Source organism: Lepisosteus oculatus, chromosome 4, assembly GCF_040954835.1.
Source record: "Lepisosteus oculatus isolate fLepOcu1 chromosome 4, fLepOcu1.hap2, whole genome shotgun sequence".
Taxonomy (NCBI): Eukaryota; Metazoa; Chordata; class Actinopteri; order Semionotiformes; family Lepisosteidae; genus Lepisosteus; species Lepisosteus oculatus.
This window is the reverse complement of record NC_090699.1, coordinates 32,353,254-32,371,841: the sequence shown is the minus strand read 5'-3', so window position 1 is coordinate 32,371,841 and position 18,588 is coordinate 32,353,254. Positions and strand designations below refer to the sequence as shown.

General features: G+C 39.2%; 1 protein-coding gene across 1 annotated transcript in view; it reads left to right on the top strand.

Annotated features, from left to right (window-relative positions):
* Positions 1-3,851: 3,851 nt before the first annotated feature.
* pdzd8 (PDZ domain containing 8) overlaps positions 3,852-18,588 on the top strand; it is a 59,321-nt gene continuing 44,584 nt past the window's right edge. The window contains exon 1 of the mRNA XM_006630458.3: positions 3,852-4,892. Coding sequence (XP_006630521.2) covers positions 4,021-4,892 — 872 coding nt within the window. The 5' untranslated portion in view covers positions 3,852-4,020. The remainder of the gene's footprint in view (positions 4,893-18,588) is intronic.

Here is an 18,588-nt window from a genome sequence, read left to right as displayed (position 1 = left end):
ACCACATCAGTGCCTGTTCCTCGGGGAATTATGAATTAATGAGGCATGTGCAATCTTTCCACATTAATCAATTCACCAGGTTGGAAGCATTACCTCCCCACATGTGGCTCTTAAGCAAATGGCTTTCTTGAAACACTGGAGCCTGCTGGTGTTGGACTTTTCCATCGTGTGATCCTAAAGTCTAAGTGTATTTGGCTCTGAAGGAAAAGGCCTTTTCTAAATGCTGTTTTTGAGGTAGGTCCCCATGTTCTTGAAACAAGATTGAAAGGCACCAGGTATTGTGTGAATGGTCCACCAGCCACCTCACATGGAGTGTTTTAATGCCTTGGAAGCTCCGCTGTGTGTATTTCAAGGCAGATAATTGTTTTCTCTGCACTTTCACTGAGATGAACAGAAAAAATGTTCATAACCTTACGTCCTCCAGATGTGGGACCACCATCCTTGAAGCAGACACTGCTCTAGGCATGATGGCATTTATTCATTATGCAATTTCACATACCGGGATTTGCCTGAGCTTTGATATTGGGAACAGCATTGGTAATAGCCATTGCTCCCAGCAGCCTGAGAATTTTGAGTGTCTAACTCTGTGCATTCTGGTATAAGGGTAGGTGTTAACCAGGTTTTCATTATTCCTGGAATGAGGTATACTGTACATTCATTTAACAAGACAAGAACAGAAACAGTATGGTTGGTTGATTTTACATCCCACTGTTAAACAGAATTAAAATTTAAAATACGACTGCTTTTGAGCGATTAAAAGACAGAATTATTGGTGCCTTGTTTGTTTTTTCTTGGAGATCAATGTAAGTCATGTTGGTGAATGCAGAAGTTAAATGGTGAAGTTAAATGTAAGTGAATGCAGGAGAAAGTAAGAGACAGCTTTTGGAGTAAAGTGCACAAGGGTGAAACTAACAGTTCAGAGTAACCTTTTTAGGATTCCTAGGTGTCAGCAGTGATCTGTGTCTGTACCAGCAGTTCTGAAACCCCATGAATGGAACAAGGAGCCTAAGAAAGTTTATTCTGACAGCACCATAGGGAAATCAGCTTGGTTAATTAGATGGATGTGACAGCACAGGAGAGGGAGAAATCCTGGTTCTAGACCTCACGCTGTAATATTGTTACAAAGAAGTACACCTGAAGATTCTGATATGAAATAACTGCTATTGCACAAAGCCTGAGGTTTGTTTTTATATTCGTAGATACGCTTCTGTGGACACCTACTGTATGAGAGGGCTTCTTTAAATACAGAATGAAAAGAATGGCCTGTTTTTCAGCATTATCATCTCAAAGACAGAAATAATCATAGCAGTGTTAAAAGGTGTGGAGACCACTGGGTTCGGTACTGAATGGAGCACGCCGACACAGCTCTAGAGTGCGTTGGTAACACATTTATTGACCACATGCTTGTACAGGGTTACACGCAAGGACATTGCACGGACAGTCTTACACAACGTTCTCACACAAGAGGGAAAAGGGGAAAGCGGCCTCGTCACAGCCCCCGCCCCCTAATATACCGTCCGGTCCCACTGGTCCCACCCCTCAGGCAATGTTCCTAGCCCGCCTTGCGCGCTCATGGGTAAAAAGTCCTGCGTGGGCCCTACAGTATTTTTAAATTATTTGATTTTTCCATCTTTAAAGCAGTTTATTCCTCGTTAGGTCATGATCAGGTACCCAATGAGACTACACCCTGGACAGAACACCATTCCTGTGTAGAATATATTTAACATAATTAAACTGTTTTCTATACTATTTCTCTAGGTTCTCTTCAGCAGATGCTTGAAATGTTGCAGTTGATTCAGTATAAAGTCACCACAGAATGTTTTTTGGACAAAACACATTGCACTTCAATAGAAGTATGGCCCTTTCCTGTCTAACCAAATAATTAACAAATTACATCTTGACAAGTACAATGATAGGCTGAAGAGGACATCTTGTAGGTATAGAAAGGCTTAGCCTACAGTGTGAATGAGAATGTTTGCTGCTTAAGTCACTTAGCAGCCCCTTCAAAACTTTTTAATAATGGAACCCAAGTCTTTTATTACAAATTCTGTATCTGAAGACAGAACTGTACAACATGTAATTATCATTGTGTGATCATTATAGTTATTATTCAAACAGTATGTGGAAACTTTATGAATGTTTTAGTTATTACTTTTATTTCATACAAAGTTTGTGATTTTACTTTATGTACTTGGTTTTGTGATTCGGTAGAGTTAAGGCATCATAAATGAACAAATCTCTAAAGCACCCCTGGAGATATGCATTGGCTTGGTTGACAATCTTTGACACTGCATATTTTAGTTATAGTACAACAGTTTTGTTTAAAAGGATATATCTGCCTGAAGATACAAACAGCAAATAAGTTGAGAATGTCATGTGGTGTTCTGTGTAAAAGAATCCAAAGATACCACCAGAATGTGTGACCAAGCTAAATATTTTTTAAAAGCCTCCTTTAGCCTATACTTTACAAAGAGTATCACTGTTGAAATATAACTGGGTGGTTAGAGCAGCAGATTGTTGACTGCTGAATGCTGTGCAGTGACTCTCCTGGTTTTCGATTTGACTCTACCCACCAGTGAACAAAGACTTGAAAGCTAAAGTTGTTTATATTTTATATAACATAGCTATAGCTAAAATATTACTCTGTTAGAAGAGATCCCTCTAGATCTGTGACCCAAAACTAGACACAGCTTGTTTTCTGCATTAACAGTGAAAGGACTCTGCAGGATAATAAAAATAATTATTCCCTGGACAGTGTACTGGAATGGCAGTTTCAATAGCATTTGGCATTTCTGCTTTATAGTCTTTCATACTATTTCCCTTTGAATCATTTTAAGTGCATTGTAACATTTCGTTTTTGGTCAATAACATGGTAGAGGTGTAGCATGGCAAAGTATGAAATTTGCATACAGCAGGCTCTTCATCCACACATTAACGTCCATTCAGTTTACACAGTGGTGTGACTAAAATGATGTGAGCAGCCTTTATTTTTTTAGTAATGTGTTGTTCTTTACCTAGTAAAAATTCTGCTAATTCCCTCCGTATTATGAATGTCAGAAAAAATAAGATGTTCTTAATTTCACTGATGTGCTGTGATTGTTTTTTTCATAAACCCCAGAAGTGTCTTTGATTGGGGTTAACATTTGTGATAACACCCTTAGAGTGCTGAAACATACTGTAAGTGTACCATAAGCAGTTATGAAGTCAAATATAAGAAAACCTAATTAACATTTTTGCTCCAGTTGGAAGCACTGGTAAATAAAACACAATTGAATGCCACACAACAGCAATGGAAACACAACGTTAGTTGTGAAGCCAAAGCATTTTAACAAATTACCTTTAAAACAAAACCAGATCAGTACAATTAAAGAACAACCTCTGCTTGCACAGATGGAAGGCTTACTTTTATCTTCCCTTAACATGTTATTTCAAACTCTCATGGCAGACAATGCTAAATGATCTACAACAACCAATGTTAGAAAAATGAGATTTTGAAACCGCACACTTAATAAAAACCCTCCCATGGCTCTCTTGCTCATTTTACATTGCTAGCAGCATAACTGTCCAATATTCTTCTCTCTACAGTAGACGTTTTTTTCTGAAAATATTAAACAAAACTTTAGTTTCCTTGCTGCCAAGGTTTTTACAGGAAACTACAAGCAGCCTCCAATTGGAACCCCACACCTCTTGTAAATAACTCGATGTGTCACCCAATACAGTGATAAATAAAATCCTACTGCTGAGGAACAGATTGTGACTGTGCAAATCCGTACTTGACTGAGCTCCACAGCTCGGGGTCATGCACTCTACAGCAGAAATCGTCACTACGCACGGCTCTTTTGTGGTGACGCGAGGCACGTCGGCCCAATCAGTGAAGGAGTCTGCATTCCCAGGAAAGGAGCAGATGATATGGCAGCTTTGTGAGCGTCCAGGTGGAACTTGCTTTCTTTAAACACGGCAGTTCGGGGATCATGGAGGCGTTTTAAATACGAACACAGCAACAAGGCGAGCTAGGTTAAGATGATTTACTTAATATTTATTTCGGCTTTTTTGGGGGCAATTGCTACTTTGCTGTTACAGTTCTTGTTATTGTACCGGAGAAGCCCCGAACCCACAGCTAGGACAGTGCAATATGTCAAAACAGTGCCCGATCCCGCATTGAAGGATTACTTTATTAACAAACATGCCGAATCTGGGCCGCAGCAGCCAGAAAACGCGGCATCCAAACAACAAGACGGCATTGCTCTTTCCAGGCAGCAGGAAGGAGCGCTTCCCAGCAGTAGTCCCAAACAGCCGCCGCGGCAGCAGAACGATTCTGCCCACACTTCCAAACCCGAGACTTGCAATTTCCTCAATGCAATATTTTTATTCCTGTTCAGAGAGCTACGAGACACCCCTTTGGTTAGACACTGGGTCACCAAAAAGATCAAGGTAGAGTTCGAGGAACTGCTCCTGACCAAGACAGCAGGGCGGCTGTTAGAGGGACTCAGTCTTCGGGACATTTCTTTGGGCAATTCGTTGCCCGTCTTCAAGACAGCGAAACTTATGAAGCCCGTGTCTTGCAATGACGATGGCATGCCGGAGGAGCTTAATTTCGAGGTGGATCTGGAATATAACGGCGGGTTCCACCTGGCTATCGACGTAGACCTTGTCTTTGGAAAATCCGCCTACCTGTTCGTCAAGATGACCCGGGTGGTCGGGCGGCTGAGGCTGCAGTTCACCCGCTTGCCCTTCACCCACTGGTCGTTCTCGTTCCTCGAAGACCCGCTGATAGATTTCGAGGTGAAGTCGCAGTTCGAAGGCAGACCGCTGCCCCAGCTCACCTCCATCATTGTGAACCAGCTGAAGCGAGTCATCAAAAAGAAGCACACTTTACCAAATTATAAAATCAGGTAAACGTGCCCCTTTGCTTCCTACCGTAGGGGGGGTTGTCAGCTGTCTCTTTCGTCAGTCCCTTTAGCCTTACTGGGATTTCTTTGGTGTTTTATTTGCCAGCACAGTGACAGTTTTAAGAATTGATGTTGCAGCAAAGATGCTGTCGGTAATGCACGCCAACGGTGTGGTTATTTTGCACTTGGGTGTACAGCTCGGTAAAGAGCGATTAATTGTTTTTTAGAAGCATCGTAAAACGTCTGAATTTCTAATGTAGTGTAACAGATTTTTACTTATGCATATGATTTTATTCGCACCTATATCTATCAATCTCTTAATATAAACAGTGCAGTATTTTATATAGCTATGGAGAATGTTTTAATCTCTACATAGGCGATGACACATACTGCGGCTGTTCATAGCTCAGTAGTATTTGTCACTTTAATGCAGCTAGGCTAAAAATTCGATTCTTTTTTTGTACTGCATCATAATCGTCCGGCCTTTTAAGAAATATATGGGAACAGAACAGAGACAAATCTAAACTTTTAAGGGCCTGAAACTGGAACGGAAAACCTGCCCAGCCCCCAAAACCTCAAGCTGCCAGTCTTTCTTGGTTTAAAAGGGAGTGTAGTTGTCCGAATATTCAATTTAAGAATAAAGCACGCATGCGGTGCGAACTTTCTTTTGTCAGTTCAATGGACAAAACGTGCTTAAGTGGCTCTTGCCGCAGGATTAAAGGAATGGTCGGAATCGGAGCACCTGTTGTCTTTACATGTAAGATTTCAGGTGATTGCTTTGTGGAAACCCCTGAGTGGAGGAACAGAACATGACTTCTTGCCTTTTACTATTTACAGTCTCCTACAAACAAAGGAGTGTCGAAGTAGGTTTGCAAATTCTCAGGGCTTAAGAAAAGAAATCTTTCAGAAAACCTGTTTTCAAGTTTTATTTTTTAAAAGGTACATGGAATTGTAAGAGTGTTGTTCTTTACATCTTGCTCTAGAGGAAGGTAACCAACTTTAGTGTTTTTGCCTTACTGTACTGAAGTAAGATAGCTTCAGTTATCAGAAAGGTGAGGGTTCGTTTTAAAGTTTTGATACTGTTGGCTAGTGGTACTGCCAAATAAACTCTTGTTGCTGCTGAGGTGATTTTGTGCTTACATGCAACTGTAAGAATAACTTGGGAGCATCACAGTCATGAATCATCAGTTAATCAAAATGACACAAACAGCATACGGTATGATTGATATCTAATACCTTACATTTTATTTTTCTAAAAACATACATGCATACATTGATGTTCCTGTGATAAGCAATTTGTATATACTGAATATAATCTAACAGAGATCCATGGAGAGGCAGTAAATCATTTGTGTATGACTGTGATGTGGACAAAATATGTTTTTGAGTAAAACTTTTATTTTCTTTGGACTCCTGTAATGTCTTGGAGGCTAGCCAGACATCCGTTGGCCCCAGAGGGAAAACCCCTGGTTTAAGACAGATTTTAGAACGTTTGTCACCAGACTAGCTTATTTTAGGATTTTTTTAACATTTTTTTTCACACTTACTTAACTGATGCAGATTGTTACTTAGCGGGGAAACAACAATTATGCTTCTGTTGAATGACAGCTTATTCCATTTACTGGTTGCAGACCCTAATACAACTTCTAATGTGAATAATGTAATGTGGAAATTCTAATGTGCGGAATGTAATATATACTGCAAATTTTCCCACATACAGTACATACTGTAGATATTCCAAATGTAACAAGGTTTTCCAACACTCTGGAAACGTTTTGCAGTATGAAGGTATTGATAAATAGTTCAGTATATGAAGTGTCTTGAGTGTGATCTTTTAGTTATTGATAAAAAGGCTTTAGGTTTTCTTATGTTTAAATGTGTATGTAGCTTAAGTATATTTTAAGACGCATATTTCGTATTGTGCCTTTCATCTTTCCTTTTTGGTAGCTGTTGAAAGTTTTGAGAAGTTGCATTTCAGAGATGTCTAGATCCTTCTGATAAGTAGAACCACAGGAAATTCATGACTTTGCACAACATGGTGTTTTAGTAATAGCTTATCTTAGAATACCAATTAAAAATGAAAACATGTAGTTGAATATGTTAGTTATTTGAAACCAGGCCTTTGACATGATGTGTGTATAAAATGAACTAATGTTTAGTTTTCTTTATCTCTGGTAAAGGTCTCTTCTGCTTTTGTCAGATAGTGATATGTCAAACCAGTTTTTTAGAGGCAAACTGCTTAAATGAAGAAAGAGAAACTATCACTATATTACTGAAAACCAGTCCCTTGACCAGATCAATTTGATCAGGGGATATACCAGTAATACAAAGACCATTCCAGCTTCCTTGGGCACATTGGTCAACAAAATATACATTTTAGGTTACTTAACTCCTCTTTGTCTTGTATTTTGAGTTCCTACCCCTCTCCAGTGATATGTTTGTCATAAAGTACTTTGTTTTAGAATGCCTTCTGTAGTGTAATCTGTATAAGAAAAGCAAGATTGGATATATTGTAGGTACTTCTGGGGACTAGACTATATTCTAGAATTAGATTCTGGCATACTGTGCATAGCAGCATTTTTTCCCCAAATGGAAAGTAGTTTATGAATATGATTAGAGCTTCTGGTCTGTCTTGTCTTTTATTTGATCATGGTGGTGAAGTGTGCTCCTCCACATGTCTAGCGTGGTGTCTTGATATTTACCTTCTGCTCTGTAAATGTAACTATCTCTTATTGTCAAACGTGCACGTGGCATCATTTGCTGTACAGCAGCAATTTGATTAAACTTCCTAGAAACCTGCTGTTCATCAAATACCCTGAAGTCAGTCAGAACATTATGGCAGCGTAGGACTTCACAGAAGAGGTAAAGCAGAATGGTTTCCTTGTATGCTGACTAGTACAGTTAGCATAAGAAAAACTTCTTGTGCCCTACATGTAGTACAGAAGAAGTGACACAGGTGTTCCAACTGCACCATTGGCCTGTGCTGTTGACATGTTCAGCAGGAAAAGTTCCCTGGTTGTCAGTCAAACTTTGTCTCGGAGGCATAAGCAAAAAAAAAAAAGTTTGCATTCCACATAAGCAGTGAATGAAATTCTTAGAACTTTTTCCACATTCACTTTGTCAAATTGTGACACTTTAATTACGTTGCTCATGGGAGAGCAGCTGGGATGTATTGAAGTGAAAAGGTTGTTTAGTTATGTGAATCACATTCATGGCATTTCCATACATGGTGGTTAGATGTAATTAATGTGTTGTGTCAATGGGCTGTTGTATCAACCTTGCTGTTAATCACAAGGAGCCATTAATGCAATGAATGCCTTTACATTGCCAGAGGTAAAATTGTGATAAGATGAAGTCAGATAGTTTGGAATGTTGTGAGCTGTCAGCAATGTCCTTGACAAAGGTGCTGTATTGTTGAGAGATTGAGCACAGAACACATAAGTATTTACACGCCTAAGATGTGTGTTCTTAAAACAGACAGGTAAGACTCGATTTGTAATTAAGAGAGCTGGCAGTTACCTGCTGCACTATATGCATTATTTGTACCACTGTGTTTGTTACAATTACAACACATACTGTACATCTGTGGACATAGTGGATACCTTGGTAATTCATTTCTAATTTTAATTTTAATTTAATAACTACTGTAAGTTTGTTAAAGTTTCTGTGAAGTGTGTTTTTCTATTAAGGGATTTATGTACACAATAATTCAAGAATTGTAATTGCTTTGGATCTGAAGAAGGCTACACAGCTGAAATGTGTTTCTTTTCTTCTCTTTTCAGCATGGATTAATTCAGTGACAACTGACACTGCATTCTTACTTGAGTAGGGGAGTGTAATAAAATACAATTCACTTTAACCTTGCTGCACCTGGAAACTGATTGCATGCATGGTCTAAAGTGGTTTGTAGTAGTATTTAGTATTCAAGATAAAGCTACGGTATAGAACTCTATAGAATACTAGTGTTTAATGTGAAGTGTGTTGTCTTTGGATTCTGTTATGAGATTAAAATGTTTTTGGTAGCTTTCTAGTTTTGGCTATAAATGCCTTCAGATTGGTTGAGTCTCTGGACTTTAGATCCCACTGGAATGTTTGTAACCATTTCAGCTCAGGTGTTTATGGTATCACATTTTGCCACTCTTGTTATAACTATATTTAGTGCTGTTACATATATTTTTTTAAACAATTAAAGAAAGTGATTCTTTACTTTTATTTCACTACGTCGGCTACTGTTTATTTTGCAGTTTGTTCAGAATCTTAAGTAGGAGCTATGTTTAACTGGTTTGATACCTAAAATATGGTAGTAATGGGAGTTTTTTGTTTCACTTTTACAGGGTTACTGTAGCATTAGTACAAAAACTATTAGGTAAATCATTAGGTAACAAAAGTGCTCTCTTAAAAAATGTTACCTGTTAATAATGCAAAACAGGCCTTGAATAATGGAAGAGGAGGATTGGAGGTACAGTGGTGCTGTACTGTGTAGTTTGGTGGCATCACAACCTGTACAATGAAACTAGGGAGGCAAGGATTCTTTTCTTTAAAATACAAGATGAATATTACTTTTGAAGTCACTGCAGTTTCAGTGATGAATGTCAGCCCTGAAAGTGCACATGTGGACTGAGGTGGAGAGTTAATGGTTCTTAGTATGGCTCAGAGGTTGTCTGGTCCGAACATAACTGGGCTCCTGCCTGCCATATGTAGAAAACATGAAAAACACAAAGCCTTCTGCATGGACTTTGTGGAAACCACCATTATCTTTGGAACAGTCATACAAAGGTTTAGACAGGGCCAGACAGAATGTTCTTGTGGTCTCAGATCTGCTGACCTTAAAGAACATGTAGAAAAAAAGAATGATGTGCTCTTGGTTGTATCTTGCATGTTTGCCTTTAAGGGCATGATACTGTATGTGGTTAATTTGAGTCGTGAAGCCTTTATGCACAGCATTAAAAAATACATTATTGTTGTTTTACAAGCACAGTACTACCTTTCACATTGCCTGTCAACTCTTAAAGCTTATCTTCAAAAGTCATATTTACTGGAATAGGTTTTATCCTTTATGATAACAACCTTTCTTATGCCAAGCAGAGTAAATATTTTAGATTTGAGTTATCAGTAGTGCAGGCTTCTATTTTCACTCAGCACATTTCAATATTTCCTGGAAGCCCTTCTGAATCTTGCATTTCTTCCACAAGTCCTGCTTGAAAACTGCTGAAATTCCATAATTCTTTGTGAATACTATGGGTTTAACTCATGCAGCCAATAATATTTGAATATTTTTTGTAGTCTACAGAAAGGCTGGGTAGATGGCATAGTCACCTCCATAGCACTTGACAGTTTTCATCCAAAATACAAAGCTGCATCCCATAAACTAGTGTTCCCACATCCAAAGAGATGGTCCATACAGCTGGACTGTACTCACTGGTTAGGCAGTCTGTCATTTTCTTCCATGGGTTCGATGGAGAGATGTTTGGACTGGGCTCATGGCAGGCAAGCAATACTTATCACATTACACAAATCGGAGTTATGTGTATTCAGGTGCTATTTGTACAAAAACTCTGTTGATCTGGGCCTTATAAAGCAAGTGAACTGTTGTTCCCTGGCCTTCAGCTGAACCTTTTGCAGGCCTGTAGATTCTAAAGTGTCATTACAGCGTGATATTTTTTTGTTTCTGAACAGTGAAACCTGATTGATTCTGAAGGATGAAATAAACTGGCTACTAACCTTAACAGAATTAGAAAATCGCTGTCTGTTCTAAAAAAAATTCAAACTTAAAACTGGTCCCTAAATTGGTTTATTATTGTCTGTGTCTGTCTTTCTCAAGCCTTGTATAGAGTTATTTACCTGCTGTTATGGTCAGTGAATGATTATTAGATGCAGTGTGTTTGCCAGAAGCACCAATCTACATTTTGTTTGTTTCCTAAAATAGGTTTTAATCCTGGATGTTTTTTGCAGTAAGCTGTTTCTGGTGTACAAATTGTAGTTGAGAACATAAATACATAGATGAATTATCCCCACAGCTGTTGGTTCTTAAGACCCTTAAGTGGATGAAAAGGTGTTTCAATTATTAACATGCAAATTGTTATACATACTGTATATAGAGTTTCTAGATCTCATCTAAAAGTTATATGTTCAGACAAAAACAAAAATTGAAGGTATTTTATAAAAGCAGCACACCCCAAATCATTTTCAGACAATGATGAATATAACCGTAGCACAGATGGAAGTGTCTCACTAAGTTAGATAATGTAATTTAAATTAGACACATTCATTTTCTGCTTTTTTCCTAATCAAACTATGATCAACGGATGTTTTTACTGAGTTACTTTGGGAACCATTAGCTGTTTTATTGAAGAGTACAGTGCTTTATTTTATTATACAGATTCTTCATTTGCATAGCACAGCCTCACAGTGTGAGCTATGGAGAACTGCAGCCCTCACAGGGGCCTGAACTGTTCTAACAGGCCTGATGTTTCTGTGAGATATTAAAACAAAATCCTGTCCACTCTTTGAACATTTAAAAGTCACATTGTATTTCCTGGCAGATTGCTTGTATTAAATTCAGTATTGTATCTACCTTCCAAAACATGTTATTGAAATGCAGGGAGCTGAAAGTTCTGAACCGAGGGCTGTTTCCTTGCACACAGACACCTCTCCTTCTCTGGTTCGAGGTTATACTGTAGGCATAACATGTCACTGAAATTGTTGCCACACTCCACCTTTAGTGCTGTACTGATACTGGATGATGTTGGGTTTTATAGTGAAGTGCTTTGCAATGCAACTTATCTCCTGGAGTGCTGCCCTCACCCAACCAGTCAAACCTACTTGCTTGCTTTAGTGCAGGAGTTTAATACTTTCAGACACCAGACATCTTCTGTAATGTAGTCAGATGTAACTAACTGCAAATTCTGCCCTGTACTCTTCTAAACTGCTTCTTCCAAGCAGCTTGTGGTAATTTACTGTATGATGTCTATACTGGTGCACTTTGGAAACCACTGAAAGAATGCATTATGAGAAAGCTATCTCAAGAAAATAAACAACTTAGTTTGCTGTAGCTTAGTTTTTGTCCTCACTCATAGGTTTTTGGTCTTCTACAGGCAAAGTGCTTTCCTTCTGAGGTTGCTCATGCTACTGGTTAAGTTTCTTTGAGATATACTGCAAATGGACTTGAGCACATAATATTCTTTTCCTGCCTTGCTGACCAGGCTAGATCGTATCTAGTAGTTCAGGTGGGTAGCTGCGTCAGCATGCATAGGCTGCAAAGGTAGAAGTAATAGGTTTATTCCATGCTAAAAAGAGAAGAAAGTAAACACAACGTTTCGGCTATGGAGTCTTCTTCGGGTGTGAAGAAGGCTCCACAGCCAAAACGTTGTTTACTTTCTTCTCTTTTTAGCATGGAATAAACCTATTACTTGTTTCTTTAGATTGTATCTAGTCTTACACGAGATTGGTGATCCTGTGGGGCAGGGCTATATGCAATCATGTATCATGTCATATTTATCTAACTTCCTCAGGAGCCTGGTATTTATCTCAGTTTTATCTTAAACATCTGGAAGTAGTTCGAGGCAAGATGAAAGGTGTTTGAAGATAGTGACAGTCGGAAAGAAAAATGCACTAGTAATTTGGATTTTGGCGATGTTTTAATGTTTTTTTCCTCAGCACTTGAAGACTACTGAACCTTTGTGAAGTGCATTTATGTGGGCTTACAAGCAACATGAATGTAATTGTAAGACAAACAAATGTGTGTCACAGTTCAATCAAGGAGAAGCTTGTACTTAATGTATTTTTAATGGGAGTCAGTGGATGAAGCCAGCGAATTACTGAAAGCGATAGGCTTCATTTGTGCTTTGTTTTATGGAATGGATGAGTAGGGAGTTTGTCATTGCCTGCATTTTATAGTAGTGGACCACGTTAGTTCTTATTCTTCCTTTCTCTTTAAGGTGCAAGTCCTTTAGAGTTAACTTTGTGCTTTGCTCATCATGTTGACTTATGCTTTATAGTGAAAGGATTTAATTAAAAGTTTTCCAGACGACAAAAGCTGTAGTAGGCTTATAATTATCTCAAGGAACAAGTTTATTCCATGCTGAGAAGAGAAGAAAGAAAACACAATGTTTCGGCCATGGAGCCTTCTTCAGGTGTGAGAAAGACAGGGCAGTAGGCAAAGGTAATGTAGCGGGGGAACAAAAGCTGGTAGAGAGGAGGAGCGAGGGGTGGGAGCAGGGGACAGAAAGAGAGGCCAATCAAGAAGTGTGAAGTCAGGATAAGTGAAGAGAAGTGTGAAATGAAACTGAAAATGAAGAGAGAGAATTTAGAAGAAAAGTAGTCTGTCGTTAAGAGAAGGGGGGAGGTGTGATCCTAGCTGCAGGATAATTTTGGTTTCTGTAGTCTTTCTGATGTATGAGTTCAGCAAACTTTCTCTTTGAGAACACAGATGGAGAGATTGGAGTGGTCGTGGCCGTCAGAGGTGAAATGAGAAACAGTGGGCTTGGAGAGATCTTTAATCTTCACAGCCCTGATGTGTTCTCTGAAGCGATCTCCGAGTCTCCTTCCTGCTTCTCCAATGTAGATGGCTGGGCATTTCCTGCAAGAGATACAGTAAATAAGGTTGCTGGAGGTACAAGATGCCATCTGGGTGATCCGGAATTGTCCTGAGGGGCCTGCCTTGAATGAGTGTGGTGTTAGATGTGTACTTGCAGGTGATACAGCGAGCTCTGTTGCAAGGGAAAGTGCTTGGTGTGGATGGTTGCTGAGGGTGGTCAAGGGAGCTGTGAACAAGAAGGTTGCGCAGATTAGGTGGTCGGCAATATGAGATGATGGGGCGGTCAGAAAAGAGGGCCCCAATGAGGAGGGATCATCCTGTAGGATGGAAAAGTTGTCGTTAATAGTCCTGGGGATATTAATTATAATCCTGGGGATTATAATGATCTCAGACTGCTTGTACACACAGATCAGATATGGCAAGCCACATTCTCCTACATGTGATACTTAAACACTGCCATACTTATACAAAAAGATCTAATTATCTAGTGCCTATACTGAGTTGTATTGTGCAAACGTTAATTTCAGGCAGCCTATATTTGCTGACATTGGATTGGCTAGATAGAGGGCTTTTTGGGTGGATTTCACACTTGGGAATGGTGTGTCTAGAATAACAAGTTTTTGCTATGAGACTATAAAGAAAGAGAACCAACTGAGAACAGGGGGACAAATGGCCTCTTGTTCATGGCTGTTCTAATGTTCATCCGATGATTAACTACTTGAGAAGTGCTCCTCACACATAATATTATAATTGTTGCTAATAATAATTGCATTTTTACAGTGGATTTCATTCAGCAGATCTTAAAGTTCTTTGCAGCTAGTCAGAGACCCAGTTCCTTCACCACTGAATTGCAGCATCCATCTGTGTTACTCACATCCAAATTCCTGCTACAGAAAAGATTGGGCAGAGAAGTGAGAACCTTACATCACCAGCTGAATTAAGGCAGAAATCTCAGTTTAACATGTCACATTTTGTTGCTGCCACACAACATTGTCTCCTGTCACTGTAATGGGGCATTAGTTTGAAAATTGAAGTACTTAGGGAAGAGTACCCCGTAGCGGTCCACCAACACCCCTTATAGCTACAATGTTGTTTTTCTTAGTTTCCTGGTCTTAATGCTGACAAGGCCCAGTTTCGCCTAGCTTCTTCAAGCCAAGATGAAAGGTCTGATCCAAAAACTTGTTCATTTTTCTAGAAATGCTAGAAATGTTTAGAATATCGTTTAAAGTGTCAGGTTGTTGGCTCAATGACGTCTTTGCTTGTGTTTGAGGTCAGCATGGTCTGGTGTCCTGAACCTAAGTGCACATACTGGCAAGCAGCAGCCAACTGTATCCCTTTCAAAGTATATTTTCATTTCCCTCAGTCAGTGCTGACTCTTCGCTCTGGTTTGCTGGAAAAGCCTCAAAGAATTTTTTGCCCTGCAGCGAAAAACACTACCATGAGAAAATGGGCTACAGTAGCCCATTTAGCCCGTGGCATAGTGGGAATGCGTATTCGATGTGACTTAGGATGAGCAGACTTTCATAACTGTTGTGTTCTGAAAACCAAATGGGGAAAGGGCTGCCCTCCAACAATTTAGTTTGAGGCATTTTATTGCCAGACACTGGTGGTGTTGGGGAAAATGCATCTGGGTGTTTGGGGCATACAGACTTAAAAATGGATCGTTTTTCTTTAAGAAAAATCTTTTTCAACCTTTGGCCTGGCAGAGGTCACCGTAAAAGTGAAGTCTGCTGCCTTAACTGCAATAGTTATCTTCTGCAACCTGTACATGTAAAAAGGTTCCGAGTGCAATTTGAATTGTATGAAAATGCGTTTAGAATAGTAAAAGGGCAGGACTTAACCACATGAACCATGTATTAATTTATTGCTATGGCTGTGTTTTGAAAGCTCGGGAGATGGCATCTGAACAGGTTGTTGATTTCCATGTACTCGGAGTGTGCAGAAGAAACAGTGCTCGTTTGGTTCATGATTGTGCACCCCTACTGGCTTGGTGAGATTTAAATAAAATTGTCATAAGAAACAGGACAGCCCACTGTCAAGTCTCTCTAAAATAATGTTATGATAAGGACCTCAAAGAAATTGTGCAGACGCAATATTGCCTAGTGCTATAAGAGAGCAGTTTCAGTCCAAGCATTTCTTTTTTCTCAGTAGTTTTGAAGCTCTCTGGGAGTGCCTGTCTAGAAACTGTGCAGGGTGGCTTTTACTGAGAGAAGAAATGTGCTTTTTGGAAAAATAGAGAAGGAAACAGGAAAAGCCTCATATTGCATAAGACACAAGACACAAGAAATGTATCAACTCCATTATGCTTTTACAACACCAGCTCTCTATGCACCCCAGAATTGAAGATTCTTCTGATTTTATTGAACGAGGAAAACTGTGTGCTTGTTACTGTTCTGAGCAGTAGTGTACCACCTCGAGATGCCTTGAGCTTAAGCCAGTGTGTAAATGACGCAATAGAGTGGGTAAAGTCTCTGTCCTCGGCAGAGCAAGATGAAACATACTGTGAAACCGCACAGTGGAATGTTGTCACAGAACAGCCAGATCATTGTCAGCAGGTGTCCCAGCCACCAATCAGAAAATTCAGCCTCTTGACTCGAAAAGCTCCATTTGCCAGCCCAGTACCAGTTGCTCTGTCATGGACTGGGACTTGGAAGACAAAGGCAAGAAAAACTGTTAATGATCACGTTGATTGCACTTTGAATGTCCAATGAGCTGTTGATGACTTCAGCCAAAGTGGTTAGCTTTTAAGTCATATGGAAAGCAAAACTAATTGAAAGCCAGGTCACTGTGGTCACTTTGTCAGGGGAAGTATGCTGGGAGAGGCAGATGGTTTCAGACCCCAAGAGGTCCAGTAGTGCTGAGATGGCAGAACATCATGCCTCTAGCTTATGCTATAATTCTGTCGTAGTTGTTGTTGAAATGACTTGGAAGCCATGGATCTGGTTATGGACAACTAAGATAAAACGTGAAGCCCCTGGGCATCTGTCGCACAGCAGTGGCATTGAGAATGTTCCACAGCACATCTTTTAGCACCCAGACGACATGACCTGTAATATCTGCCTCAGTGATGTTTAGCAGCCTATGAGAAGCCAGTCCCTCACTGATACTGTATCCTTAGCGCGGAAGAGATGTCTCACTCATTTGCTTCCACTGGAATTAAAGGACATTAGTCATCTAAACTAGGTATTATGAGTACATGCCATATGAGTTAGCAAAGAGAAGCGTAGTTGAGTGGGGCAGCACTCAGTTTCTAACCTTTAAATTTCAGCAGAATACCACACAAGCTTCAAACCGAATCTAAGGCCATCTGTGGTGTCATGACTGTAACGGTGCAATGCAAAGTGGCCCTCCATATCTCCTCTCCCTAGTTGTTGGTAAAGCTACATTTTGTGGATTTTTGTTGGTGTTCATCCAACCCAAGACAACCTAAATATCAGTTTTGGGATTTGCCAACATCAAGCTTTTATACAAATTGCACTAATGCTCAGGAAAAAAAACCATATAAAATATGCTTAGATTTAAAGGCTGCTTATGCAAATGTAGTAAAACCTTAAACTGTCAAGAAACTAGTATGGGCAAATTTAAGAACCAGTAATACCTGAAATGTATTCAACTACTTCTCAATAAGAAACTTATTAAATCCCTGTCATTCCTTGGACATTAATTCAACAGTTAATCAAACACACTTAGTTTTAGTTTCTTCATAGCCATTTCAGTAACACTTCAGGATAGATTTCATATTTAAGTACATGTCAAATGCATCTACGTACTGTAGCTCCATCCATCATTTCGCTTGGTCATGAAGTGACTCGGGAGTTCTGTTTCTGAATAGGTGGTCCGTTAACTTTTTAAACATTTTGTTCTGGAATTAGTGACAGTAGTGCTTTGTAAATTAAACATATTTTGGTTTATTATGCATCATTTCATATAGATTGATAATATTAAGTATGTACGTTAAGTATTAAGTACATTGTAGATTTTTAAAAATTGGTTTAATAAGGCTCTAATGCTGGTTCTTCTGGTACATTGCTTTTCAAAGCTTACAGCAACTGGCTCTTTGAGTTACACCTTCAGTGTCTTTTTACCCAACAGATGTCATTGCTAAATTATGGTATCATGCACCTATTTCTGAAATATAATGCCTGCTGTTTGTTTAAAAAACATTGTAATGATTTTAAGATCAGCTGGTAGATGTTCTGACTGGATTTGGTATTACTAAATACATTTAGTACAGGAATTTACAAATCATGTGTTTCTTTACTTATTATTATTACTTTATTGGCCATAAACAATTTCTTGTATTAGGAATCTGTCTTTTCACATACCCCAGCTTGCTGAGGTACATCCATGAAATGTATGTCGCATTGAGTAAGCTTTCTAGGCAAATAACATTTCTTCTGTTTGGGTAAGGAGAGTTGGTATGCATACCGAATAGGTTGCTTTTCATTTTCTGGGTTCAAATAATTAAATTAGAAATTTCTTTTAAGAGTTTATTAATGTGATTATTTCTAATTTTTAAATATGCCTAGTTTAGAAGTAAATGAGTAGAACCCTGAAGGTAAAGCTATTCATTAAATATGTGGGTGTTTCAGAAAAATAATATAAGGCTCCCTTATTCTTTAAAAAATGTTATTGTGTTTTGCTATTAATAATTAACCCTGCGTATTGCTGTAAAGATGACTGCTTGCCAGAAGATTGATTTCAGTATTTATGCAATGCTAATGTATTCCCAGTGAATCAGACACAAGTCAGGATTTTCCATTCAAACTCGAAGAATTCGATTCTCAGGGGAAACGTAAAGATGCTTCTATCCCCGAGTTTTCTGAGACGTTTTACACAGGGAGAAGATCATTTCATGTATAAGCAGAAGTACTTACCTTACAGCCTAAGCCAGCAGGTATATCACTCTGCAACTCACAACTGGCAACCTACTGTAGCTCCGCAGGTGTGAGGCTGACCAATACCTGACAGACCTCCTGGGATAGCTAAGGTTGCTGCTGGAAGAGGTGTTAGTGGGACAAGTAGGAGCACTCATTCTGCGATCTGTGTGGCTGCTAATGCCTGATTATAGTAATGGGGACAGTATAGTGTAAAAAGATGCCATTCTTTGGATGAGATGTAAAACCGAGGTCCTGACTCTCTGTGGTCATTAAAAATCCCAGG